The sequence below is a fragment of the Cyphellophora attinorum genome (genome assembly GCF_001299255.1).
Source record: "Cyphellophora attinorum strain CBS 131958 chromosome Unknown Contig15, whole genome shotgun sequence".
In the NCBI taxonomy this organism is placed as follows: Eukaryota; Fungi; Ascomycota; class Eurotiomycetes; order Chaetothyriales; family Cyphellophoraceae; genus Cyphellophora; species Cyphellophora attinorum.
In genome coordinates, this window is record NW_017253243.1 from 386,806 (window position 1) to 412,722 (window position 25,917).

The 25,917-nt window shown below is 53.4% G+C and overlaps 9 protein-coding genes across 9 annotated transcripts; 4 read left to right on the forward strand and 5 right to left on the reverse strand.

Annotated features, from left to right (window-relative positions):
• Positions 1–1,180: 1,180 nt before the first annotated feature.
• Positions 1,181–3,313, reverse strand: AB675_5111 (uncharacterized protein; the record flags this gene model as incomplete). The annotated part of the gene is made up of 2 exons (XM_018145298.1): positions 1,181–2,904; positions 2,953–3,313. The coding sequence occupies 2 exons, from the start codon at positions 3,311–3,313 to the stop codon at positions 1,181–1,183; spliced, it is 2,085 nt and encodes a 694-aa protein (XP_017999467.1).
• Positions 3,314–4,080: 767 nt separating this feature from the next.
• AB675_5112 (SH3 domain-containing protein) lies at positions 4,081–5,495 on the reverse strand (the record flags this gene model as incomplete). The annotated part of the gene is made up of 4 exons (XM_018145299.1): positions 4,081–4,919; positions 4,972–5,251; positions 5,299–5,402; positions 5,453–5,495. The coding sequence occupies 4 exons, from the start codon at positions 5,493–5,495 to the stop codon at positions 4,081–4,083; spliced, it is 1,266 nt and encodes a 421-aa protein (XP_017999191.1).
• A 1,607-nt stretch (positions 5,496–7,102) lies between these two features.
• Positions 7,103–7,756, forward strand: AB675_5113 (uncharacterized protein; the record flags this gene model as incomplete). The annotated part of the gene is made up of 1 exon (XM_018145300.1): positions 7,103–7,756. The coding sequence occupies one exon, from the start codon at positions 7,103–7,105 to the stop codon at positions 7,754–7,756; it is 654 nt and encodes a 217-aa protein (XP_017999235.1).
• Positions 7,757–7,848: 92 nt separating this feature from the next.
• On the reverse strand, positions 7,849–8,894 carry AB675_5114 (uncharacterized protein; the record flags this gene model as incomplete). The annotated part of the gene is made up of 2 exons (XM_018145301.1): positions 7,849–8,018; positions 8,066–8,894. The coding sequence occupies 2 exons, from the start codon at positions 8,892–8,894 to the stop codon at positions 7,849–7,851; spliced, it is 999 nt and encodes a 332-aa protein (XP_017999265.1).
• Positions 8,895–10,778: 1,884 nt separating this feature from the next.
• On the forward strand, positions 10,779–11,347 carry AB675_5115 (Virulence protein; the record flags this gene model as incomplete). Its single annotated transcript, XM_018145302.1, has 3 exons — positions 10,779–10,994; positions 11,047–11,196; positions 11,294–11,347. 3 exons carry the CDS (start codon positions 10,779–10,781, stop codon positions 11,345–11,347), a joined length of 420 nt encoding a protein of 139 aa, XP_017999312.1.
• A 3,721-nt stretch (positions 11,348–15,068) lies between these two features.
• On the forward strand, positions 15,069–15,620 carry AB675_5116 (uncharacterized protein; the record flags this gene model as incomplete). The annotated part of the gene is made up of 1 exon (XM_018145303.1): positions 15,069–15,620. One exon carries the CDS (start codon positions 15,069–15,071, stop codon positions 15,618–15,620), a length of 552 nt encoding a protein of 183 aa, XP_017999348.1.
• Positions 15,621–18,746: 3,126 nt separating this feature from the next.
• Positions 18,747–19,868, reverse strand: AB675_5117 (Mitochondrial phosphate carrier protein 2; the record flags this gene model as incomplete). Its single annotated transcript, XM_018145304.1, has 4 exons — positions 18,747–18,798; positions 18,850–18,973; positions 19,036–19,702; positions 19,761–19,868. The coding sequence occupies 4 exons, from the start codon at positions 19,866–19,868 to the stop codon at positions 18,747–18,749; spliced, it is 951 nt and encodes a 316-aa protein (XP_017999384.1).
• Positions 19,869–20,534: 666 nt separating this feature from the next.
• On the reverse strand, positions 20,535–22,727 carry AB675_5118 (uncharacterized protein; the record flags this gene model as incomplete). Its single annotated transcript, XM_018145305.1, has 3 exons — positions 20,535–21,813; positions 21,860–22,105; positions 22,153–22,727. 3 exons carry the CDS (start codon positions 22,725–22,727, stop codon positions 20,535–20,537), a joined length of 2,100 nt encoding a protein of 699 aa, XP_017999431.1.
• Positions 22,728–23,805: 1,078 nt separating this feature from the next.
• On the forward strand, positions 23,806–25,802 carry AB675_5119 (uncharacterized protein; the record flags this gene model as incomplete). Its single annotated transcript, XM_018145306.1, has 2 exons — positions 23,806–24,886; positions 24,946–25,802. 2 exons carry the CDS (start codon positions 23,806–23,808, stop codon positions 25,800–25,802), a joined length of 1,938 nt encoding a protein of 645 aa, XP_017999469.1.
• Between the last annotated feature and the right edge of the window lie 115 nt (positions 25,803–25,917).

A 25,917-nucleotide genomic window follows, 5' to 3' on the forward strand; every position in this document is an offset into this window, starting at 1 on the left:
TCGGCAGAAACCTAGAACCACGCCTTTCGTGATGCTACCAACGGCTCAGCCCCTGAGCCAGGGTTCTGGTGGCATCTCCTACCGATGAGCTCGTAATAGTCTGATTGATTCATGGCATTGACCGACATTCGTGTATTAGTCTTGCTTGAATGTAAGTTGAACGACTACACCAATCAAAGGTCGGAATCCGGAGCCAGCAACAGCACACTTACCTCGTTGCGAAGAAAACATGGCTGCACACAGGATATTCTAGGTAAGTGGTGGTGGCTTGGTAGAACTCTTGCTTCACGAAACGTCTCTTCGCACGTGTCCCTATCCATATTTCTGGAGACAGCTGCAACTATCGCTTGCCAGAATGCAGGCCGAATCCTTTCCACAACGATTCTGCGAGGTTTGGGATTTACCCCTCCACGTGGGAAGCTGAAAGAGGATCAACGTTCGCTTAGCCAATCAGGCGTCTACACGAACAGCTGAGTTATCTGGAACGATGCATGGTGCGCAAAAGGACGATTGGACGCCTTGAGGTCCGAGATACAACAATGATGCTGTATCTAGCATGTGTTCGAGCAAACGATAAGAGTCTGAGACGAACGTTGCTCCATGCCCTGTCTGCACTTGGGCCAGGTACAGTACCTTTTCGCTGATAGGCCACACCACTAGTAGTGGCTGTATGCATGTTCCATTGCGTACTCGGCCTTGTAGGGCGGCACAGGGCATCTCGTTGTCCTGTTCGTCCACAAGGCGATCTGCTGCCTGTTCCGATACATGATTCCGATAGCCAATAACGTGTCTGTCCCAAGTATTCGGGATTTGGAACGTGCGACATCCTTCATACCCGAGAAATGGTCCCGAATATACTCAGCGGATCGTCATTTGAAGCGACTGAGCGCAAACGAATTTTCTCATTGGCTGACTGAAGTTCTCCCCGACACGAGGCAGACTCGAGGACGTCAAAAGTTTGGTGAGTGACTTGCAAGCAAGGATTAGCGTAAGGCAGCTTGATGCTTGAGATCTGAGCCACCTCGGACAAATCCAGAAGTTAAAGGGTGAACGAACGGTTTATGAGCCTCATCGACCAGTCTGTCTCATCAACCAAACCACAACAGTTTGGAACATGGGCTAAGCTCAGCTAGGTGGGCTAGCCCAAGCATATATGCCCTGCGAGTCGATAAGGTGTAGATCATACCCATACTGTGAAGTCACTGCCATCTATACGCACCCTTCTTGACTCCGTACGCGTGGCATCAGAGCCGAGGGAATCTCCAGGCCCGCTGGAGTTCGACCTGACAACATGTGGAGTCACACTGCCAGAAAGCTCTTTTTCCTTGCCGTCGCCGAAGGCCATCTGAGTAAGGCCAGCAAGACTCAGCTGTACCGCGATCGAGCTGACCTGGGAATTCCGGGCTCGACATGCAGCGATGACGAGGACTGCGCCCAGTACACTGTAGAGCAAGGAGAACCCGATCAAGGCTCCAAGAGCTCCCTCTGGAACCTGAGCGACCAAGCTTGATTCTCGATGCTGCTCCTGGAGATTCGTCCGAGGCGTGAGATGGCCACCTATGTGACTGAGCACCTTGACCGAGTATAGATCTTGCCACTTGCCCAGGTAGTCTGAGAGTTTCGGTCCAGCTAAGCCCGCGCTGACAAGATTATTTTGCAGGTCAAATGCTCCGGCAATTGTCGAATAGACCTGATGCCCATGAAAGACCTCCAACAGCGTGCCGTTGGGCGACTGGCTTGCTGTCACTGATTCAAGGCTTGATTTGTGCCAGACGTAATCGACTTCATAAGTAGTAATCGAGCATGACATGACCAAGGCAACTATGTTGTCGCTGTTGTTGTAGACAAGTCCAGAGGCAAGTACTTCGGAGCCTGTGCCGAACATTGGCGGATATCCCTGGACAGCGAATCCAACATGAATCGGATTCAGCAGTTGTGCATCGGTAAGTCCGCCAGAGAAATTGGGAATATTGGTGGTAACGTTCCAGCCCTCTGCGTTGTAGATTGTGCTCAGATTGCTGTCGGTGAAGAAGGCATATTGTAGATTCTGCGACGACTTGAAGGCAAGAGGTGACAGATCGGGGTCATCTGGTTTGGACCCATCTTCTGTCAGAGTGCTATTCGGCAGCTTCCCAAGCAGGCCGAAAAAGTTGTCGGAACAATTGAAGGCCGTATAAAGATCTCCTGCTCCTGCTACTCGCATGTCGCAAGAAGAAGGAGGCACCAATGAGCAACTAGTGGCTACGCCTACGGTCGAAGCGCGAAAATCGTCGTTGGTGTCCAGCGTCTCAGGATTTGGCAGAACGATTGCAACGTTGGCTGGAACATCGGGAACTGCGGCGATGCGTATCTGACTTATGGAAGAATCGTTCGCTCCGAGTCGACTGATTTCGTTGTAGCTTGCGGTCGCATTTGGGTCAATAAACCTCTGACCGGCCGGCAGTGAGCAAGGGAAGCCGCCGTTGTCCTTGAGTCTATCCAGGCTCAAGCATTGCTGTGACAGACCTCGACCACTTTCGTGCTGAGGCACTCCTGAGACGTCGATCTGATCGATGATCACTGTGGCTGTAAGATAGTGAAGTACAGTGTCGGAGACGAACACAGCTGTCGATATGCCTAGGGCAGCCAGCATCACCATGCCGGCTTTGTTGAGCACGGGCGGCGTCTTGATAGCCCGCTTCGGCGAGCAGACATACCACACGTATGCCCGAAGTTGCTCCATTGAGGCCAGACACAAGCCTATCAGGATCGATAATTGATATGGCGTCGGTAGCATGTCGAACTGAGAGGTACTGGAAGCTTCGCTCATGTGTGCGCTGGAAATGACACTCCATAAGGACATCACAGATCCTGTCAGCAGTGGCGCGACGGTGGACAAGAAGCTTGCTGCGAAGACTAGTCGGGCTTTCGAGATTGTTAGTACTCGTTAGAGAATAACAGTGATGGACTTACTCGCTGAAAAGTCCACAAGTATCACTGACGTGCCATTGCCATATTGCTCGGGTGGATCAGTCGAAAGGTCGTCGTGTTGCTGCTCGACTTTGTATCCGAATACCAGTCCGAGCAACGCCCCTGAGAGGAGAACAAGGGGTAGTATTACGGCGATGGAAGGCAAGATCAAGCTCTTCTCACGGGTAGGCTTGCTGTATTCCTCATCATCGTAGAAGCTTTGTCTTGTGATCCGCCCAGAATTGTCGGCGTCAACAGCTGGCAGTGCGTTGACGTAAGTATTGTGGTAGGAGAAGTCATCGATCCCATGGCTTGACAATGGCCAATTCCTCGAGTCTCTGTGAGTGAACTTCGATGATTGCATGTTCACTGCCTATCTGTAGTGTTGGATGTACCTGCTCTATAATGCTTCTGTGCCTTATCGAAGTTTCCCACGCGCGGATTTGGCAGTCATAATGGTAAGACCCGTGCCATGAGCTCTTGATCATGGTATATAGCAGCAAAGGCTCCATTCTCTCGAGTTCGAGAAAGATGTCCATCTGCGTGGCTTGAGTACAGTCATGTTGACCCGAGCGTACTGAAGCTGCCAGTGGGCCGGCTGCAGCGATCCAGATGCAGCCAACACACGGGCAGCCTCGTAGATCAAGTCATGATTGGCAGATGTGATAAGGTCTTCGCCACCGGCAAGGCGTCGAGGCATGAACGAACGGGGATCGAGGCCAACGACTGGCGAGGAAGAAGCAGGAGCTGAAGACTACTGGCAGGTACGAAATGGCCCCTTAGATTTCGCAATCGTGTGGACCTCCACTTCGTCAAAAATGCATATTCAAATGACACATATGATTGCGTCCCACCTCATCGCGTTCAACAGTGGGTCAGGACTACCTTGAGGTCCGGGTACGCACGAAGGTGAGGCGGGCCTTGAGACAACATTGCGCTTCTAGAAGTTGAGATTGAAGTACTGTTGAGTTCTATATTTGACAGACCAATGAGCGCCTAGCTACAGGGGAATCAAGTTTGTGCATGTGAACCGAGCCGCGGTTGCAAGTCCCAGACTTTCGAGAGAAGTGTCTCGAGCGTTCGTAGTAGTGGCTCCTCATACACCGAGTCGAGCCCAGACAGCAACTCTTCCTAAGATGCAGCCTCGACATAATTTGAAGGGAAGATACCGACTCTACCATCCTCGCTACGCCCCGTCCACCAGTCTGACTTGTTCTCTGTTCGTTTCGTAATCGTTATGATGTCGTTCTTCTTGAAGGACAGATCTCCGTCCTGCTCGCCCTCAAACGTGAAGAGGGCCACCGCTTGATCTGATTTCAGATCGCCCAAACCAGTTTTCTGACGAAAGATTGGCTTCGGAGCAGTAGGTCGTGCAGGCTTGTCGCCAAAGCTATTACCAGTGTAGTCATTCTGCAAAGTGCTTGCTCGGCTCCTCCTGTTCCCCATGTTATCGAAGGTTTCTGAAGGATTGGCCCTTGAGCCGAACGTCCCAGTTCCAGTCCGCTGCGGTGAGTTGAAGCCCTGGTCGTATACATCGTCCTGCCATGTATTGGCACGCTTTGGATTGTCCCTATACTCATACTCGTCTTCGCCGTTTCGCGAGCCAACAGTATTGCTTCTGTTGGTGCGAACACCAGCGCCATACGCATCGCCAGACCTGCCCTCCCAAACGACGTTGTCGCGGTTGTCATCGTAGACAGGAATGTCGTTATACATGCTGTCGGCGCCTGCTGCATTGCCCGAGAACACACGGGTGTTGAGGACGTTCATCAGAGGGTCTGCAGACGGCGGAGGGCGGATTGCGCCTTCGAGTAATTGCCTTGCCGTTATTCTCCCATTGTACATCTTCTGATTCGCATCGCGCCTCTCGATGAGTACCGAGCCTTCCAGACTGACACCTGCGAAGGCTCCTTTGGTCTTGCTGTATGCGAAGACTCCAGCCACACCTTTCATGCTGGCGGCACCCGCAGCTGTGATTTCGTCAGTCCCAGCAAGTTCTGATTGACTGATACCTTGTCTTACCTTCGGCATTTCGGCCGACCGGTCCAGCGGCAATACTGACGTTACCGCCTAGTGTCACAGATGCTGCCTGTGAGAAGGTCTTGACTGCGTTGTAGTCGTTCAGAATGAAGACGAAGTCCGTCAGCTCGAAACCGATCTGGCCACCGAAACCACCACCGATAGTACCGATCGCTGAAGGTGCCGACCATGTGCCATCGGACAGTCGCGCAACGACGATGCCGGATCCGAATCGTCCTGAGCCTAAGAAGCCCGCTTTGAAGACCGTGATCACTGCCAGACCCTGGGACAAGTCAGCCAAGACGAACAGCTGAGGTTGTGCATTCCTACCTTTGCATTTGAGAGCACGGACGGCGGGATCACTTTGTCCGGACCGAATGACTGTCTTGGGTCGACGAATGAAGCCAAGATTCTGCCTGCTTTCTTGCACTCGCCTACTCTTCGTCAGCGAGGTCCCTGTGCGACGATGGGTCAGATGGCTTACTCCGCATGGAAGCGGGCAGAGGATTATGGATGTTGAGCGGCATCGTGCCTGCTTTCGCAGCCTAGCTCTCCGCGGTGTTCCTGTCACTGTCTTCTTTTGCGATGTTATTATCTCTTCTCACGAGGCGATATATCGGATGGTCCGCTTGCGATCGTGATGCGGACAGATGGATAGTGGGACAAGAGCACTATAGGTGGCGGGGCCAGCAGTTGGTCAATGATATTTATTTGGGCGGCAGGAAGTGCACTTTCTCAACAGTGGCCGGAGCAGGCCTGATTACAGAATACTTCTCGCACGGCAATAGTAAGCAGGCGGCGTGCGAGCTACCAGTGACGAGGTAGCGATTTTCTGCTAAGTCCACCACCGCGAGTCACATTCGCAGCTGCGCCGAGGACGCCTTCCTGCTCGGCGTCATCGCTTCTTGGCATCGCTTGCGTGGAGAAATGGGGCTCAGCACTTCCTTCTCTCGTTCTGCTTCTGACTATCACCTGCATCTTCCTTTCTTGTCATGAAGAACGCTGTGGCAGTCCTCCAGACCATCAGGGTCCAATGATGCACAGCTGACGACTATGGAACAGGCAGCCCAGTTGAGGTACGGTGTCCTTTGCTATCGATACTTACGCGCGAAATATAGATCGACCATGGAGCCGCAATGCTCAGCGTCACGACCATGTTGTCACTGCGATTTTCGAGGACGGAACAGGAGGCTTTTGCGAAGCTCGACTGGACGTTCCACATATTGCGCGTCACCGCACAATGACCTGCCGTTAGCGGAAGAAGCATGATGTCTTTCCAGGGTTGGCAAGAACAACTGCACGACGGGCGTCGCTGTGTCTGGAATCGTGTCAACAAAGAGTTACCTTTCCCTGACCGCTTTGATCAGACAGTAAGCCACAAGGTACCGGGCCTCGTCTGCCGATGAGCCTGTCGAGTGGTCAGAGATCGTGTCGTGCTAGCTAAAAGTGGTCGGCATCTCCACGGCAGCTGCACGACATGAGTTGATTAGGCACTTCCATGGCTGTAAGCTTCAACTGGAGCAGACGTGCTACTTGAGTCTGTCGATCAGCCTCCGCCTTGTGGTAGCGGCTGGCTCGCAGCGGCCAGGGGTCAGTCGCTGTGCCGAGCCAAAGCCAGGGCACCTATGCTGTATCTCAACATCATTAGGGTCGAGTGGTGCTGAATACGTCCATTTCTTGGAGTTGCTGCTGGCTCGCCACGCAGCGACGATTTTTGGTCGCTGCTGGTGTTATGACCATGATCCTGTAGGTAGACTGGCGCCGAAGGTCACTTCTCTTGCACTTTGCTTGCATTGGGAAAAGAGAACTTTTCCCGCATGTGTCTAGGCCTACGGGCCTTAAGATAATCGTATAACTGTGCTTGAGATGGGCGACGGTGATCATTATTGTTCTACAAGCGCCGCTATCGAGCACTATACATGGAATATAAATGAAACCGCCCGCAACGGTGCGAGCCGGTCGAAAGCCCGCGGAACCAAAGCCCGCAGCCCGTAAGCCCCAATCGATAAGGCACGACACACGTCATGTTTGGGGTACGCGACTCCTGGAATTGATGCCGATACTGTCGATACGAGAGTACTGCAGTGAGCTACTCCTCCACAGATACACATTCGCTCAAGACAAATAAACAAGGATGGCTGACCCAGCTATCAGTCCGCCCATGGCGCCTCATGGCGCTGAAGGCGCTCAAAACGCAGCAGTCGCGCCCACAAGCCTCACGTTCCGCCCTCCCTCCACCTCCCCTGCCTACCAGGCATCCAAGCCATCCACCTCGTTCGCTGTTCCGCCACCCTCCTTCCTCTCCGGGCCGTGGCACGTTACACATAGTACGCTGCCTATGTGGAAATCCAACCGCAACGTTGTCATCACCTACACCTACCTCACAGACGGCGCGACCCAGGATCAGACCCCGAACGATGACCTGCAGATCGACGACCTCGTGACCTACGCGCCCAATAACAACCCTTCGAAGCAGAAGACCGTCAAGGGCATTGATACGCCTGATCCTAACGTCCCTGCGGCATGGAATTGGCGCGGTAAGGGCTGGCTCAAAATCGCGTCGAGCCACTGGGAGGTCATCGGCTGGGGCGAGGAGGACGGCGGCTGGGTGGTGACATACTTCGCGAAGACACTGTTTACTCCCGCCGGAATCGACATCTATGCTAGACGCAAGGGCGGCTTGAGTGAGAAGTTGCTGGAGAGCATCAAAGCCGCAATGCGAGGCGTTGAGGATGACGCGTTTCGCGAGCAGGCTGGCAAGATCTTCCAGATTGAGCATGACTGGTGAAAACGCTGGTCTGGCCTGCATTTCGCTGGGGCGAGGTCAACACAGCTTGGAACAGACATCGGCCGTCGAACCCACCGGCCTTGTTCTGTTCCTCAGTCTAGCTGCCGCTCTAGTGCACAGGCTGAGCCAGGCATGGCGGTGCTGGTGTACACTCCGCTCGAGATTAGCTCGTTCTCCATCTTCGCCCACTTCTTCAGATTTTCATCGGTCATGAGCTTGAGGTCCAGGTCGGCGAGCTTGACATGTGCGACTTTCAGCCTTCCTTGAGCAGATTTAGCCAGCACCAGGAAGAGACTACAATCTCTTAACGCCATCGCAACAGCATAGTCGTGTGCGCCAGGATTGCTGGGGTCTTCAAGACCTCCGTATTGTGCTCGGCCTGCAACGTCGCAAGGTGCTGTATCACAGGTTGGATCTGCTGCAAAAAGGCATCGATGAACCAGTCGGAATCGCCATGCTCAGGATCGATCTTCTGCAAGATGCCCTTGATGATCGCTCGATCATCTGAGAACAAATCCAAGGGACAGAAGCCGGAGTCACCCTTGCCCTTCTTTCCTCCCTTGGAACGTTTTAGCGCATTAGTCGCACATGTACGACACCGTCGAGCCCCTGCAGGCGCACTCGGGCTCTGATGCAGCCACTTGGGCTTGAACTCATGGAACAGTGTATGGTCGCCATGCCGCAAGTTGGGCATCAGAACGGCATGTGGCTCTTCGTTAAGTGGTGGGTGCCCAGGGCCTCGTCCTGCAGGCACGCGTGAACCTGCCTTGCTCTCTGCCAAGTGCTTGTCCAGCTTTCGAAGGATCTCATCCGCCTGCTGCAATGTATTCTCCGTCAAAGGATACAGAGCCTTGGGCATCAAATTATGCACATGCTCCGGTCCAAATAGTGGCGTGATCCTGTCGCGAATGGCCGTCATGTTGACCAGGGTGGGCCGCGTGGTTGGCAGATCCTTGCGCATACGTAAAACGCAGCAGTGGTCGTGCAGAGCGAGGTCAGGGTCGGTGGTGTTAGGTGCTATGCTATAGATAACGTTAGCGTTGCCTTCGGTGAGATAGTGTAGCGTCAGCGGCACACGCAGGAGAATTTCCATGCATTTCTCCGGGTCGCTGTGCGGATCGTTGTCGTTGGTCGACATAACTACACGGTCCAAGTTTATATCATATGTTGGTTGTTAATCCAAGAACACCGCTGCCTGCTGCAGCAACGTGCATGAACTCTCTGCTGTATCCTGGTGAACTCTGACCGCCGAGCGTATAGGTGGAGAATGGGAAGTGCTTATATTCTGCCGCCTGAACTTCGCCTGCACAAAGAGGCCTAGTTGCTCAAGAGATGCAATACTTCAAACTGCGCTAGGGTCAAAAGCAACATCAGCTGCTGCTGTGCGGTGTACGAAGTACTTGGGAAGGAGAAGAAGCGAGAATTTTTATCTCATTCGTTGAGATCGCTTCGGTGTCGCCCGCTCTTGGCGGCTGATGGAAGCGAAAAGGCACCTTTTTCTATTGGCACGCTCAACGACGCCATACACGGTCGCAGAGTCTCAAGTGCATGATCCGATACCCTTGCAACTCCATGAAATTTCCTTGCAAATGCGTGCCCACACCTTTGCCATGCGCCAAAACGCTCGACGACCCCACCGGCGGCAGCAGACTCTTAGCCCAGTGCAGCAATGGCCCGAACGCTTCATAGAAACGCGCCTGCTGATCGCGTGTCCCGTTGTCTATTCGTCGCCGCAATGCTCGTCTGCGACTTATGCTCTACCATAGTGCCGCGTTGACTCGATTGAGCCGAGATTCGGACCATGAAGAGAAGTGCGTCTGCCCAGTTCGCCGCTTCAGCGAGCATTTCGCGTGTCATGCCAGCACAAAAGAAGTCTGTCGTCCGCCCCAGACGGTAGACCTTCGACATCGATCTAGTTTATTGGACCTGAAAGCCCCCAAGCTTGTGCGCCGAGCAAGATCACCAGGTTTGATAACCTTACTTGGATGAGTTCGAGAGCTGCGGGCGTGGGCATGAGCAGGTCGTAGGAATCTTGAACAGGCGTAAGAGTGTTCCTTCCGCGCTGAGGAGTCTGCGTTCTGAGTATCGACTTCTGGTACGTCGTGGAGATGTTGTTGTGGCAGCTCTTGCTGGACGACAGTGTCCGATGTGCTGGGGACCACTGTCGACGCTAGCTGTGAATTGTCGGTGCGCTCTTGGTGTCCGTTCGACACACCAGGCTTGAATAACAGGGTGACCATTGCTGCAGGCATGGTTTCTTCTGTTTTGTCCTGTACAACGCTGCGCCCAGATCCCTCCGAATGCGTGGGACGATTGTCTGTACGGGCGCCTTCGTTCACAGACTTGGTTGCTGGCGCCGTGACGCTCTGAACATTGTCTGACCTTGCTGTTTCATGTGAAGGATCCTCCACTCCACTGTTGATCTGGAATCAATCAGTTTGGGCATCGACCAATACTCGCTGCTGTGGTCGTAGTTGAGATGAGCCAGACAGGCTCAGCTTGCAAATTCCGAGATGTGCTTGGGGATTAGGGGGTCTTGAAGTCGGAAGTGTGATAATACCTTTTCGATGCTAGTCGGACTCTCCTCAACTAGGCCAATTGGCTTTGTACGAAGTGGGATCTCTCCATTCGTCATGGTTCTTGAGGATCGCCGCCTGTCCTAACTCATGTTCGCATGGTGTTTGGGCAGCAACTTTTTTTTAACGAGCTGTGGCGTAGGTTCCAGATTCTCGGATATGACAGCTGCAAGGTTTATGGGATCCTCATGAGGTTTCCTTCATGCCCTGATTACTTCAGAGTTCAGCAACACAACGTCAAACAGGGTTGACGGATGTGTACCTGCCCGGACTTTAGCGAGTCTTGGCGCGAGCCATGTCGAGACCCCACGCCTACGTCACAGGCACCCGTTCTCGTCGACCAGCAGGTGTGACCACACTTTCGGTCAAAGGGTCTTGATGGCAATCTTTGCAAAGTGGCACATCGATACGAGGTCTGGAGCTCTTTGAGCCACAAATTCGCAGAAATGGCCGTTTCTGACAGCATTGCTAAGACGAAATCGCTCGATCACCTGGTTCTTACCGTGCGCGACCTAGATGCGACGATCAAGTTCTATACCGAGGTCATGGGTATGCAGGTCGAGACCTTCTCGTCCGGAGGCGAGTCGCGGTTCGCTCTGAAATTCGGTTCTTCTAAGATCAATCTGCACGTACACCGAAAGGAGTTCGAGCCCAAAGCTCAGGTTGGTAACGCCAGTCGCCGCTCGTTTGACACAAACCGTTGACCCAAGACAGAATGTCATGCCTGGCAGTGCTGATCTATGCTTCCTTGTCGAGACTGACGTTAATGATGTCCTCAAAGGGCTCAAGGATCGAGGGATTGACGTCCTTGAGGATAGTCGTGTCGTTGAAAGGACTGGTGCCCAGGGGAAGATCAACTCTGTTGTACGTGCCCGCACAAAAAACAACCAGAAGCGATGTCGTTCTTTTTGCCAACAGACTTGGCTTCCGAAGATGAACCCTCTGCTGACTCTTGGTGTAGTATTGCAGAGATCCAGACGGCAACCTTATTGAGTATCGCTCACCCTTTACCTGATGATCCCGAGGACGCTAATCTTGCAGTGTAGGATGTCCAACCTTTGCACCGGCTAGCACCATTACTATATGCCTGGCCGCAGATCTCCAGAAACTGGCTACCTATAGAACCCACTCTCAGATATGCCCGGCTCTTGCATCCATGCTCTCTCTTATGCATATCTTCGTACAGGCGTTGATCATTTCCGGAGCTCTGTGAAGTGAGCAGAAGCATAACTTGCAACTATACAGAGGAACGATGAACTACAAATGATACTACCTCATACCGGTCGGGAGCCAGATCTACTTGCGGCACATGCCGCGTTGCGAACGCCATATGAGCTGTTGTCATTGGCAGCGGTACCTTAGGCGATAATGCAGAACTGCCGACCTGAAACACTTGAGATGAGAGTCTCGCGTAAAATGCCCCGAGCGGCCTTTCCAGAAGCCAAGACCATGCTTGAATCCTGGTATACCTTGTCATGTTGCGCTGCCGTTCCCACGAGCACTTGAAACACCTATTCCATTGTCGCCGCTTGCTGCCCGATTCCAGCACGCGAGTCCGAAGTCCTCAGTTAATAATCGAATTTCGGTCACGGGCCTCGCGGCATCCTGTATGCCGCTATGGGACGTTACCAACGAAAGACCCAGCGGCAAACGTGAACGGCGAGCAGCTTATCCCAAGGGCTGCTGCACTCTGCAGATCAACTTTGCGAATCGCCAGTCAATCAGACGTTGATTCGAGTCCAAGTCAAACGCACTCATGTCCAGATCTGCCGTCCTCCACACAGTCTCCAACAGCAGAAGTGATCCCTGCTATCAGCGCTTAGGCGATCTGCCCCGCTGAACAATAATTCTCCGACCTTCTCAGTCTATAGAGTAAATGCCCAAACTACATTTGGGATGGTCAACGCGACTGATCTGCGCTGCAGCGCGAGGCCGCCCGTAGTCGGAGCTGCGCGGCGAAGATGAGCTAAGTTGAACGCCAGCCTGTCGATAGATATCCGACTTTCAGCAATTATTGGAGCTAGTCGTCACCACTGGTCTTTGCTCGGGAGGATCACGAGCTCGCGCTATACCAACTTTCGCCCGAGAGCCAGTGTTTCGATGCGAGTCATGCCGCAGTTGCTCCATAACAGAAGTGATGCGAATCTCCGGCAGGTCGTATCCCTCCTTCGGCCGCGGGCATGTCGACAAATTTGGCGGACACCTTTGTCCTGTGCGATGCCGTGGAAGCCGAATAAATCTCACGAAGCGAAGATGACTACTGGCTGTAGAATCAGCAGCACTTGACTCGAGCGTGATTGTGAACGAACGCTCTCCGTCCGCCGCTCAGTCCTCACTACTCATGTCTAGCATCGACGTAGTCTTGACATCTGGTTGCTTCTGCAGCAAGGTGGAGGCTTGCATTCGGAGTACCACCGTAGGTAAGCACGCTCCGTCTCCATTCGTGCCCAGGAAGTCGTGCCCCTGTCCCGATCGCCGTTAGTCTTTGGGCTTGCCGAGAACTGCGCTTCTCTCTTCTGTTTATCGGTATTTGCAACCGTACGCAACAGTGTCATCAGTCAACTGCCGACGAGGGCTCTCTTGTTCTTCGCTCTTGCAGAGCCGACATCTGCTCGCTGTTCCATCACGAAATCAGGAAGACTGCAAGATTACGCAGACGCGCTTGACTCTTCTGATCGCCCGGTCTCGCCCGGAGATCCTCGATTGAAGCATGTTTCGTGCTCCGCACAAGTGTGACAGTCCCGATTGCAAGCCCAGCCTTCACGGCGTTGCCTGATCGATTTGTCTAGCCTGCCATGCCTACATGGTGCCAGGTCTGGGTCAATTGAGCCAGGTAGATGAACTTGGCACTTATCAGACTTTCGGCGTGCACTATTTGCGCTGCAAAGCACTGGCTCGTGATCCCACGCATGGGAACAGAAGTCGCAGTTGATCTTCGACCCCGATACCACATACCTCCGCTCAAGGCAAGGCATAGACAGCTGCCTCTTCATCAAAACCCAACCAATAACGGTACTCGAGCTGATCTCCAGTGGCTGACCAGACCAACAACTAAAGTTGGCAATGATCGACTCAGGTCTGCCAGTTATGGCGCGACCCAATTGACTGGTAGAGGTGTACATCAAAACTCTGCTCTCCGAGAACAGCCTTTCGGGATTTCACGATTCACCCAAACCTGGAATCCCAATACCTCAATGGTCACGTCGATCATCCCATCGTGTCTACTATCAGGTACAGTACCCATTTCGTTCTTACTGCCCAACGTCAGTCCCGTCAAAGTAAAATCAGTCAACCACGGTGTTGCGCACAGGTGAACGAGACGCGTCTCTTAAGCCATATATATCTCATACGCCTCACAGTATGTTGCCAAGGGGAAGTTCTCCATGCGCAACGGTCGTTGATGTTCGAGTAGGGTATCTCTGCAGCCTCGACAAGCTTCGAACCACCTCAGCGGAAGGACATAGCTACATAGCACACAGCCATAACGCGCAGCCAGGCGAACTCTATCCGCCCCACATCTCAGTACGATACTGAGTTGCGCACCCGCGGAGAACGTGGGACTATCCACTACCTTGGGATGCCATCAGGCATCTAAAACGGTTGTCTCAGGACCACAGCGTTGTTCCAGGCTTTACGGCATACGATTCAATAGTCAGTCAAGGTCTTCAATACGTGACTACCCGGGATGGGCGTCTGAGACGCAAAAACAGCGTACTCCGTTGCATGTGAGGGTCACCACACATTGACGACCCTCCGAACCACAGTAGCAACCTGTGTACTCTGTGACTTCATTGCTGCGGCGAAAAACCATTGCATATTAGTTTGGCACAAAAACGAATGTTACATTCAAGCCTCGCAGGAACTGGAGACTCCCGGAGCATCTCTCCTCAAGCAGGTCTTACCGCAACCGCTGGAGTGGCTTGCCCACCAAACACGATCTCCGAAAACCCAATCATGCTTGCAAACCCTCGTCAGGCGAACCCACAAACACATATTATAGCAGACTTCCCGCGGTTTCCTCCTCTTCGACCACTACAGTCACTGTCTACACGTGGCTCCCTTTACCCTTCGTATGGCCATCCACGGCGACAGCCAGACACGTGGTCGATAGAAACACCTTACCCATCTCAGTATTCGACAGCAGTTTTCAGCCCACAACCTCGACATACTCGTGTTGCTCACCTGGGCTTCGAGCGAACTCCAAGAGCTGAATTTCCGACTGCCGGTGATCTTACCGCGGGCGTCCATGGACCACACGCTGGTCGACACGACCGAATTGACGAAGTTGCTGATGTCAGGTGGGTAATCTAATCCTCAACATGAGGAGCTATTGACCAGGTTTTTAGCCCCCATAATGAACAAGCCGTGTTTCCCTTCGACGTGCGACAAAGACAGACTGAGAACAGGCGCTCTCAGCCGCCACCATTGAGAACGCATGCTAGCGTCGAAGGGCCGCCATCAGCCCCCATAGTGACCAGTCCCTCCATTATGTCGTCGCAACAATCCCACTTGCATGTCAACCCCTATGCTAGGCGCTGCTCCCTTCACATTCGCCAACAGCCGCGAGCTGCACGAGCAGGGCCTGATGGAAAGGACAGGAGGCCTGTCGACCCGCCTCCGGTGCTACAATTGATGATCACAGATTTCAATCCTGATAACGAAGCAGATAAGGCAGAGATGCATGCGCAATTCGTGGTACACTGCAACTTGGTATCGGTCTCATCACCACGCGTGATATGACTACGAGGGCAGCCATTGCGGAGGATGGCTCGCGCGAGGTACAGCGCTTGTTGCTAGGGAACTATGTGTCTAGCCCTTTCCACACCAAGGACGATCCGGATCCTCCAACGATGCCACTCCATCCGTCCTCTACGGGGCAAAGCCAGCGCCCGCCGTCCCCGAGCTCTCGATTTTTCTCTCAGGGTACCACTGTTCCCCAGAACCGCACTCCTGGCGCTTTCTTCATCTTCGCTGATCTGTCTGTGCGAAAAGCAGGCGAATACAGACTGGAATTTTCCCTAATGAAAATGGACCCAATCTACTTGATGGCTGGCAGAGATCTGCCGATACTGAACAGAGTTACGAGCGATGTCTTTCGAGTGGTGAACGCCAAAGACTTCGATCAGGTCCATCCAAGCACACCTTTGGTGAAGGGGCTCCTTGAACGTGGAGCTGGATATCCTCTCAAGCTCAAAAAGGGAACTAGAGAGGGAGGAAGGAGGAGAAACACTCGTGACGATCAAGGTGCTAGCGATGACGATGACTCGGACCTCGACGATGAAGGCTGAGAATTCACAACTTCTCGCGCGAGTCAACCTTGATGCCTATTACTTGACAGAGATGTTACTGCGGCCCGCCGCCTAAACGGCTGTCGAGAGTTCGGTACGATCATCACAAATCTAGCCCTTATAAAGGCCCGACAAGCTCTCCGCAACCTCAACATGGTGTGAGCAAGATTTGGTCATGTCGCATACTACAGCTCGAGCTTCTTCGAAAATGCAGAGTGAGCTCTCACGATTCACCAACATCGCCCAACGGCCGGCATAGCCTCATCCTGGCTATCCGATCGTCGCCCAATCCACGCAAGTGCGCCATCCTGCGGGTCGTAACGAATGCTAAAGTCAAAGTTCGATCCCACGCCGAACACGAGCTGCCGTTTCAGAGTTCGGTGCAGTCTTTGCTCCTGAAGGGACGTCGCTGGTTTCTGCGACTTATCAAGGATCTACAATGGAGGGACGTAGTCAATATTTGATCAACAATCCGATTGGCAGAACAGGCAATCACCGACTGCTCGGTGCTATGACATGCTTTATGGACGTAGTCAAAGCGTGGTGCGACAAGACGAGACTTTGTGCAGATCTGGGTCTGATTAAACCCCTTGTCAAGCCATCTTAGGCCCGATTGGGACCAGCGAGTGCGAACGGCAAAGCGCGGACAAGATGGAGGACCTCAATGTGTCTGTATGCACCAAGCGCCAGCCAATGGTCCCTGAAGAGTCCTGTCAACGCTTATCGAAAGCCATCCACCTGAGACGCAGACATGATGCAGTATCTGATGTGCAAATGGAGACCGTCCACTCGATCGCCTCGGCTGCGATGCCTTACCTAATACAGGTCCGTTTTAGCATAGGTAACGCACCACCTACTTCGAGTAAAGACTTCGACGTTGTGGCGGTGATGGTCGAGCCATGACACCATTCAATTAGTCGAATAAGCGTCCTCAATGCCCACGCCTGTTGAAAGGACAACTCCGCATGGACATCCTGAACTCGGATACATGAAAGTTCAAGCCACCCGTTGTGGTCGAGATCAACGTAATGCGATTATGCTTCCTATAGCTGCAAGTTTGTCACTTGCGATCGTCCCAAGCATGTTTCGCACCTTCCTCATGGGCACCCACCGCTGCTGAAAGAGTGTCTCATGATCTGCGCAGGTTGGATATTGGCTTGTGGCAATCACTTTCTGCTAGAAGGAAGAGACCTTTAGTCGCCACATTGTGGCTTGTGTCCCCTGACGCTTGATGTACGTACAACCGGCCGGCTTGATTCAAGCTTGACCATGTACCGAAACACACTGCAACTTTGGTCCGGCACTACCCGCAGGTGTGGTCGCACAGATCTCAACGTCGTGACGTCGCAAGCCGAGTATGATGATCTATATCGATCTCGGCTCGTGAACCGAACACGCAGCCAGTCGACCCGATGGTTTCGATCGAAAACACCCGTGGGAAGCTTTGAATCTCGGGATATCGCCGCCTTCGCATGAACACGGATGTCAGACCCACGAATCCAAGACTTCACGGTCTCTAGCGGAAAGCGTAGTGGAAGCCAGATCGGAATTTCCACTCATTTCGCTGTTCCGATGCAACGGAGCATGTCTGTCAAAGCAACTGAGTCCGGGGTATAAAGTCAATGCACGGACTAAGCCCATACACGAGGCGCGGCCGAGTCTATCGTGCTCAAGCGCACACGCGAGTCAGAGCGTAATATGAAGAATTGTGCAAACGTCGCTTTTGAGTTTCCAAGTAAATTTCGAGTTATGCTGTCATTTTCTGATTACTGATCTCCTCTGAGGACATATACTGGCTCGACTGCCCATTGATCGCTTTGCTCATGCTACGATACAGTGATACCACGCCCGATCACTGCGCTCGGTGGAGGGCTCAATGCAGCAATCGCATCGTGCAGTGCATCCACTTAGCATCTCAGGTGGCTGCAGCAATCCAGAATGCGAGAACACAGATCGGCGACGCCCATGCCATCTGAACAACAGCAATCTGCATAAAACAACGTTCAAGCCACAGAGGTTTACCTAGGTACTTCGTTGCTCCGCCTACACCACTCGAGCTTCTAGTCCTGGACCGGATCTGTCAGGCCCATCCTTCAGCTTCAGTACACAGAGCTTCGCGAGAGCTTGGCCTAGCCCAAACACTTCTTACTTCGTAGAGTTTGCCGGCTTGACTTGGGAGGCTGCGCTCCCCAACGACGCCATGCCATGCTGTCGAACACGTCGTGCTATCCACGCGATAGTACCACCAAACAGACGACCATCTACGCATCGTGGCCGTGTGGACTTTTGATGGCGGTGAGGGGTCAACCGAACAGTGGCTCTGCGCCCAAAGTCTATACCAGACCGATGATCAGGTGGCGTCGAACTCTCACGCGGGCCGAGCCATTTCCGCACGAACGGTACAATTAGTGCCGCATCAGAACAAAGTCCCGTGGTGGTTGCTTGATCGAGCAAAAGGTTTGTCATAACATAGATGAGTTTGCGCACGAGGACGTGATGCCGCCTCGATGTTGCCCTCAAGAATTGGAATTTGAGCAAGAGCCGGGTAGCTCTGGCCTATGTCATCTGCTTTGACAGCGAGCGACCCTACGATGTAAGTACACTCTTACTTTCCAGGAAACTACAGGCACATGCGAGCGCAGGAGCAGTGCTCAAACGCAAGCAGCTCTGGCCACCATTGCGACCAAAGCAACGGCATCCTTCTGGTTTGGCTAGCGTACCGGAAGCACTAAATGTCCACAGGCCAAGATGACATCTTCTTGATCTCAACGGAAAAAATAGTTTTACGCGTCCAAGTCACGCTACGAAGAAGCATGTGCGTTGTCCGTGGCTCACACAGTCCGGGATATTATCCCGACTATTGTGAAGTGTCTTGTTGTGCGAGCTATGCCCATTAGTCGCGCAGTTGTATTACAACATCGTGTCACTCTTTTGACGCGAAGGGCTTCTGATATTTCAGTTGTCCTAGTCCGTACGACATCACCCATACACCCACGCCTTCCGATATGCAAGTTGATAATCGATACCGGAGCCAGAGTACTCCATATCTACTCTCCAGCGACCTCATGACTCCTGCCATCTTGCTGAAAACTCTGATACCTCCGTACGCCAGCTTGATGACAGGACCTAGTGACCACCAGTGGTCGGGAGTCCGAGGTAGACCTTGAAGGAGTCGTAGCTGTTTCAGGGTCAGCACAATTCCAGAACAGTAGGCCGGAGAAAGACATACATGAGCCATTGAAACGCCGTCAAGGTCCCAATCATGCCGATTCTCACGGGCAGTCCATTCCACAGCCCAGCGAATCCGATCTTGCCGTAGATCCTGGACATCGTCTTGCCAGCACTCTCGCCAGCTGCCAAACGTCAGTCTCGACTCCGCTCAAGGGACCCCCGGACCGTATAGAACTAGACTCACCTTGCCGATCACTGTTCAACTTGCTGACCATGACATCCGCAGGATGGCTGACTACCGCACAGGCGATACCGGCAATATAACCACCAGCAAACGACACACCAGTCTGGGCCAGCTTGCCATAATCCTCCTTCCGACCACCCATCTGCTTATAAAGTAGTTCCACCACCTTCTCAAACGTTGCAAATTTGCACATCGTGTACGGAATCTGGCGACCCCACAACGGCACAATGCCTGCATACAAGCCGCTGACTCCCTCATTGGCCACAGTTTTCGACCACGCCTCCCGCAAGTTCTTTGCATACGGCGGCAGCGTTGTCTGCATGCGCACCTTGAGCGCCTCCCACGGACAAAGCAGCACATCGGCAATGAATTCTGCACTGGCTGAAGCCGCTAGGAAGACGACTGTGCGATTCATGTTAGGGAACAGGTTGTCTCCGTACTCGTGCTTGAAGACCTCGTAAAAGCCGTATTTGCCGAGCCCTTGAAAGGAGTAGCCGACGAAGGTAGGTGACCAGCCGAAGAAGACGCCACGGATGCCTTCATTGCGGAAGATGGAGGTCCAGCCTTGTATGTTGGATTTGTAGATGCCTGGAGAGACTTGTCGGCGGGTTTTGACGAGATCGAGGGGTGTTACGAGGGTATGCGTTGGGCCGCATGCTATCACGCCCTATTGGAGGAGGTGATCAGTACTGGGTCATAATCAAGAGGGGGAAGGCAGCACGTACGCCTAGCATGCATGCTGTGAAGTACTTTGTTGAGTTGGGCTCAATTTTGCCAAATGGATAGCTGGGCGGTGCTGATAGCTTTGGTGGTTTTAATGTCGATGAAGACATTGTTTGTGTATCTGCAGGCGAATCGCGAGGTTGGGCCTGAGGGTTGAGCGGGTGGCTGCGCCCAGTCGAGGCAAGCTGTTGAGGTCTACGTCGATCAGAGGTGAGAAGCTATAGTCAACCGACTTGTGTACACGGCAATGGGCCGGCGACACAGCTGGCGAATCAGCACTGGCTGGGAGCGGGGAGTGGAAGGACAATTGACGGCGACAGCACGTTCGAAGCTAGGAGCAGCAGCAATATCAAAGAGCTCAACGAGAAAATTAAAAAGCTCACGAACCAAAGTTCAAAGCCGTGCGAAGCGGTCGGTGACGCGAGAAGCTCTGAAAGGATGTGATCAGCGGCATGTGAGCGCCAGGAACGGGCATTACTCATCCTCGCGAGCTGGTTATCTCTGCAATTCGGGAGGCTCGGATATGGTCGCGGTGACGAAGATGAAGTCATTGTGGGCCAGGGTTCCGCCAGCCGAAGCACTGGAGAAACCTTGCTTGAGCTTGTTCTGTAGCTAAGGATGAGTAAGCTTGCGAACAGCGAATCAGGCAGTGGTGCGGGTGCTCTGCTGCTAGGAACACGAGGCAGTTGCCTCCACGGAGAACATAAGGATATATACATGTTGGGACGTGATGGTCGTCTTTGTTGTGTAGAATGCCAGCGATTCTAGCCAAACCGCTACCATGAGCAGCTCTTCTCTGCAAGCAGGCGTCTGAACTCCACGCCCATGCAGTCTACAATAATGCGAGCATCGGGCTTTTTCGCCCGCGGCTTGACTTGGTTGCCTGGGGCCTCTTTCGAGGCATACTCGACCAGCGTCTGACCGTCAACGTCTTTGGTACTTGCATTGACGACAACCGTGCTGCTCGCTTTCTGCACTTTGCCCTCGGACGTGAGAGGAGAGATGGGCGTGTGATCGAGTATGTCTTGCCACCGCGACAGGAAAGCACCCGGGCCCGCGCCTGACGATACCTTCGGAGTTGGCAGGCTATGATCCTTATGTGTCGGTTGAGCATTGCGTTCCTTGGGGGATTGTGGAGCGGGAGATTGAGCTCTCGATGCAGGTCGACTTGATGGACGGCTGTTGATGCCTGAAAGCACGCTCGCAATGTGTTTCTCGTTCGAGGGTTGCGAATGCAGCACTGCCTCCAGTCGGCTCCTAGAGGATGCGTGCATCTCGTCCAAGTACTCGATCTGTGCATCCAGCACTGGAGTGATCTGCTTTTGCTGCTCCTTCGTGAGGCTCTCGAACAGCTTGTTGAGCTCTGCATTCAGCTTGCCAGCATCAGTATGGCCAGCTTCGTCCTTGGCACCTTCTGCTCGTTTGAACTCAGCGGCGGCACCTTTGGCCCAGCCCAAGTACCAGTCGACGAGTTCGGGACCATTCTTGCATGCTTGATGTATGAAAGTGTGGCACGAGAACTGGTGCTTACGCAAGAGCATCACGAAATCGCCCACCGAAGGGTTTATGGTGTTGCCCTTGCTGTCGGACTGAATCTTGCCGACTTTGATCATATCTCGGATGAATGACTCCATGTCTGAGATAGTACCCGACAGGTTGATAGCATTGTGCATATCCCTTATGACAGGATAGTAAGCATCGACGAGTTCTCGTATCGACTTGGTGAAATAGTCCGGACTAGTGTGGCACAAGACTCGAATGATCTCCTGCCTATCACGGATCGAGAGTTGTATGCTGAGATATTCCAGTGATATCTCATGCTCGTGTTCATTGAGTGTATGCTCAATGTCCCTCGCTCTGAAGATGGCAGTCACAATGGAGATGGACTCCTTCTGACTTTTGCTTCGTATTCGCTCCTGCTCTTCTCGCGGCAAGGAAGGATACTCCTTCAGGATTTGTAACTGCTCCTTGGCACTTTTGCCGCGTTCCTTCTCGATCTTACTTGCCCGACTATCGAGCTCTCTCGTGTCCCAATGTAGTACTGTTGAGACAATGCTGCACATATGAGCAATTGCTGGAGAAGGGTAGAAAGAGCACTTACTGTTGGAGCAAGTTCATTCCATCGTCGGCATTTGATGTCAAGCCTATCCAGTTGGTTACACTGGTTACGCTCATCTTGGCCAGAACAACCCGCATCATCGCACTGATCATGGAAGCGACATTGCCGATCTTGAGTGTCTGTCTAATGACCAGGTAGGGTATCAGCTTGTTGGCATTTTCGATCAGCTTGAGCAAATATTGCCCCTTGGGCGATAGAACAAGCGTGTAGTGCATCAAGGATGCAACACTATATCGAGTAAGCACACAACCGCAAGGCCTTGCCATTGCACTCACTTTACGAGGACAAACTCATGTACACCTTTGATCAGCGAGCTGTGCTGGCTCAGATCATCTGTTTCGGAAGCCTTCATGACTGTCTCCTCCAGAGCAGTCCCGTAGATGCATCCGTCCATGAAGTCTCGGAAAGCACGGGCGAGATCGTCTGCCTTTGAGATGTCGTAGTGGGAATCACTGTCCTTGACTTCCGCAAAGCCACCGAATGTGCCGCGAACGGGATACTCGATGAGTGCTGAGATGGCTGTGGCCAGAGTTTTCCGACTGCCGATGGAACCTTTGTCATAGCTCTCGCTGAGGTTGGACTTCTCGAAATTCTCGATAATGTCATGACATTGTACCTTCCACCAGTCTCCAGGCAGATCCCTTAGCCCAGGAAGGGTCAGCAGATACTTGGTGACAAGCGTCTGGAGTGCTGGAGCAGTAGATGGCTGTCCGACGTGTGTGGTAAATGGCGGCCCATAATGCGCCAGACTACCGACATTTCGAAAATCTCTGATCTCCTGGTACGTGTCATAGTGCGAAAGTATGTCAAACAAGGCGGCCGATTGACCAGGTGACAGAGTTGTAGCCATATTGCCTCTCCATAAGTGTTCGTTCAGACACCTGAGCCACGTTTGCAACTACACTTGTCGAGTGTCAACTCCAGACATGCTCCTCGTTGTCGCCTTCACGCTTTTGGTGTACTGACAGCCTGGTCGATGACGTTATCCAGAGGCGGCACTGTCTGCAAATACTCGAATGCTCACGTGAGAGACTTAGTGAACGCGGGCTCTCGCGAATGACCGTGGTTGGGAGATCCCAAGGGCTCGCTTATCTAGTCAGCGTGAATGAATAAGAATCATTTACAAAATGCCGTCTACAATCGGATGGTATTCGTGCACACGAGGAATACTTTGCTTTTGGAGAACGTGGAATTGCATGTCGTATGCGGCGAATCTTAGGGGGCATGAACGCATCAGTAAAGCTACCAAGGTAGCCGGAAGTCTCGCCAAGCGACCCGTCGACTTCACTTCGTTCATCTCACTCTACGTCGTATGATCCTTCTCAACCACTTGCTCAGCTTGAACATCGACTTACATCGCGCCTTCCAAATATGACAGCATTCAATCCGCCTAGCCTCTTGATCGAGTCCAGCCAACCGTACTCGAAGCCTAATTCGTCCCACGTGTCGTAGTAACCTGGATGCGTGCTTAGCTAACCAGGCCCTGATCCGTCGCCCAAATAACGAATCTTACAGCGGCGCTACTTTGGCATGCTCCTAGGTGGAACCTTCCCCAGGAACCATGAAGTATACCTGGAGCTGAACTGCTGATTAGTTGACCTTCTTGCGTGACATTGCTGCTCTTACAACAAACGCACCGCCGGTCGAAACGAACATACTCGTCAGGTATCGCTTGATGACTACCTTAGATACATGAAGCGAGAGGGTCGCAGGAAGTACTGGATCCTTCTCGGCGTCCCAAAGGTGAGATATAAGAATGGCTCTACAGTTGCCACAGGATGATCCATTCACTCTTCGGGACCTCCTCACCAATTCTGTGGACCTAACCATAGATGTCAGGTAGACTTTCCGCCCTACGCAACACTCTGAGACGACCGCACTTCAAGGCCAGCTCTCGTGATAATCACAACCACCGTCATCACGACGAGATGGCGTTCCACCGGGCCCTGGACTGGAACGAAGGCGAGGAAGAGGTCCACCGACTGACCGGCGTGGGTCGTCTGGTCGGCGACAATCCTACATCCTCGTTCCTTCAGCCTCGCGCAGCTCACATGGCAGCTCGATATCCTTTGCTAGCACTCGGAACCAAGACCACAAACCCGACCACAGGAAGGGACGAGATATGGTGCACAGTGTGGGGCGGAAAGACGCCCTTCGCACAGCAGATCGCACCCTCAGTATTGGGCGTTCGGACAATCGTTGACACCAAGTTCGACCCAGTAGTCGAAGCACTCTATGGTGGCAAAGTGAATGGCGAGGTGATGCGAGCAGACGAGGAATCAGGCGGCAGGCTCATGGCAGGACTGAGCATCAACCTCGAAGAACGTGGCCGCATGAAGCTAGCCGGACGAGTCATGGCCGGCGCCTGCGAGCAGCACACCAACGACGACTCTGACACCAGCTTTCCCGCCACCGGCGCTGGCGAAGCCCAACTTGTCCTCAAAATAACCCAATCCCTCGGCAACTGCCCCAAATACCTCAACCGCAAAACCATTACCCCAGCAATCCCCAATCCACAACTGCTCGAATCTGGCGCCCTCCTCGGGCCCCAATCCCTCGCCACAATCGCTCAAGCCGACCTCTTCTTCCTCGCCTCCGCTCACAAGAACGAAGACATGGACTGCAACCACCGCGGCGGCCCACCCGGCTTCCTACGCGCCGACCCCAAACCCAGTACCACTGCCAACGGCACCACCGCCACCACCCTGACCTGGCCCGAATATTCCGGCAACAATCTCTACCAATCCCTCGGCAACCTCTACACTTCTCCCGAATGCGGCATCTGCATTCCAGACTTCACCACTGGCACCGTTCTGTACCTCAGCGGCACAGCCGAGATCCTCATTGGGGCCAAACTCGTGTCCTCTGTGCTCTCGCACTCCTCCTCGCGGTCCGCTTCACCGTCACCGCCTGCCGTCTTGTCGCCGAAGGCCTCCCCTTCCGCGGCGCCAACATCCCTACATCCATCGACAAGCTCGAAGGCCGCTCCCCCTATAACCCACGCGTCCGGTACCTCCTCGCCGAAAACCTCGATCCCAACGCCACCACAAAGTCCGACACACCCCTAGTGACAGCAACCCTCACCTCCAAAACCCCCCTGACCCCAACAATAACCCGCTACCGCCTCTCCCTCTCCGACCCGAAAATCCACGGCCCCTGGCTGCCCGGTCAGTTCGTGGCGCTCGACTTCTCTGAGGAGTTGGACATGGGGTACAGCCATATGCGGGACGATGATCCATTGAGTTTGAATGATGATTATATTAGGAATTTCACGGTGAGTAGTGTGCCGGGGGCGTTGGGGGTGCATGGGGAGGAGTTTGAGGTTACTGTCAGGAAGGTTGGGCGCGTTACTGCTTGGATGGCTTCGCCTTTGCAGAGGGTTGGGCAGGTTGAGATTGGTGTGAAGGGGTTCGGTGGAGAGTTCAAGTTCGACTTCGGCACAGACGAGAAAAAGACAGTAGGCTTCATCGCCGCGGGCATCGGCATCACGCCCTTACTCGGCCAGTTTGGGACGCTGCTAGACAAGAAGTCTGGCGATGACGATGCACACCTGATCGACCGCACCACAACGATGTGGTCCCTCGGCGTACGCGACGTAAACCTCCTCTTAACCCTCTTGAAGGAGCACCCAGCGCTGCTGACGCACGGCAACCTGCATGTCTTCCTCAGCGGCGACGAATCCACTGCGCTCAAGTCAGACAGCAAAGCACGGGAGGCATTGTACAAAGTCCTGGATCTAGCCAACGAGGCGGAGAACTCGCCGTCCGGGTTGAAGGTGTTCAGACGGCGTATCGCTAAGGAGGATCTGTCAGAGGCGGACAAGGGTGTGGATGAGTGGTACCTGTGCACGGCACCGGCGATGCGCGAAGAAGTGCAAAGTTGGCTGCCGCAAAGGGCGATCGTGTTTGAGAATTTCAACTACTGAGTGAGCCGACTTTTCCGGCTCAAGGTGTCTTTGGGAGGGGTTAATGTTGTGAAAGTGTTATAGTCGCTGCCGAGAGCATACCTAGGTAATTATCGGACGTTGGAGGACAACAGTC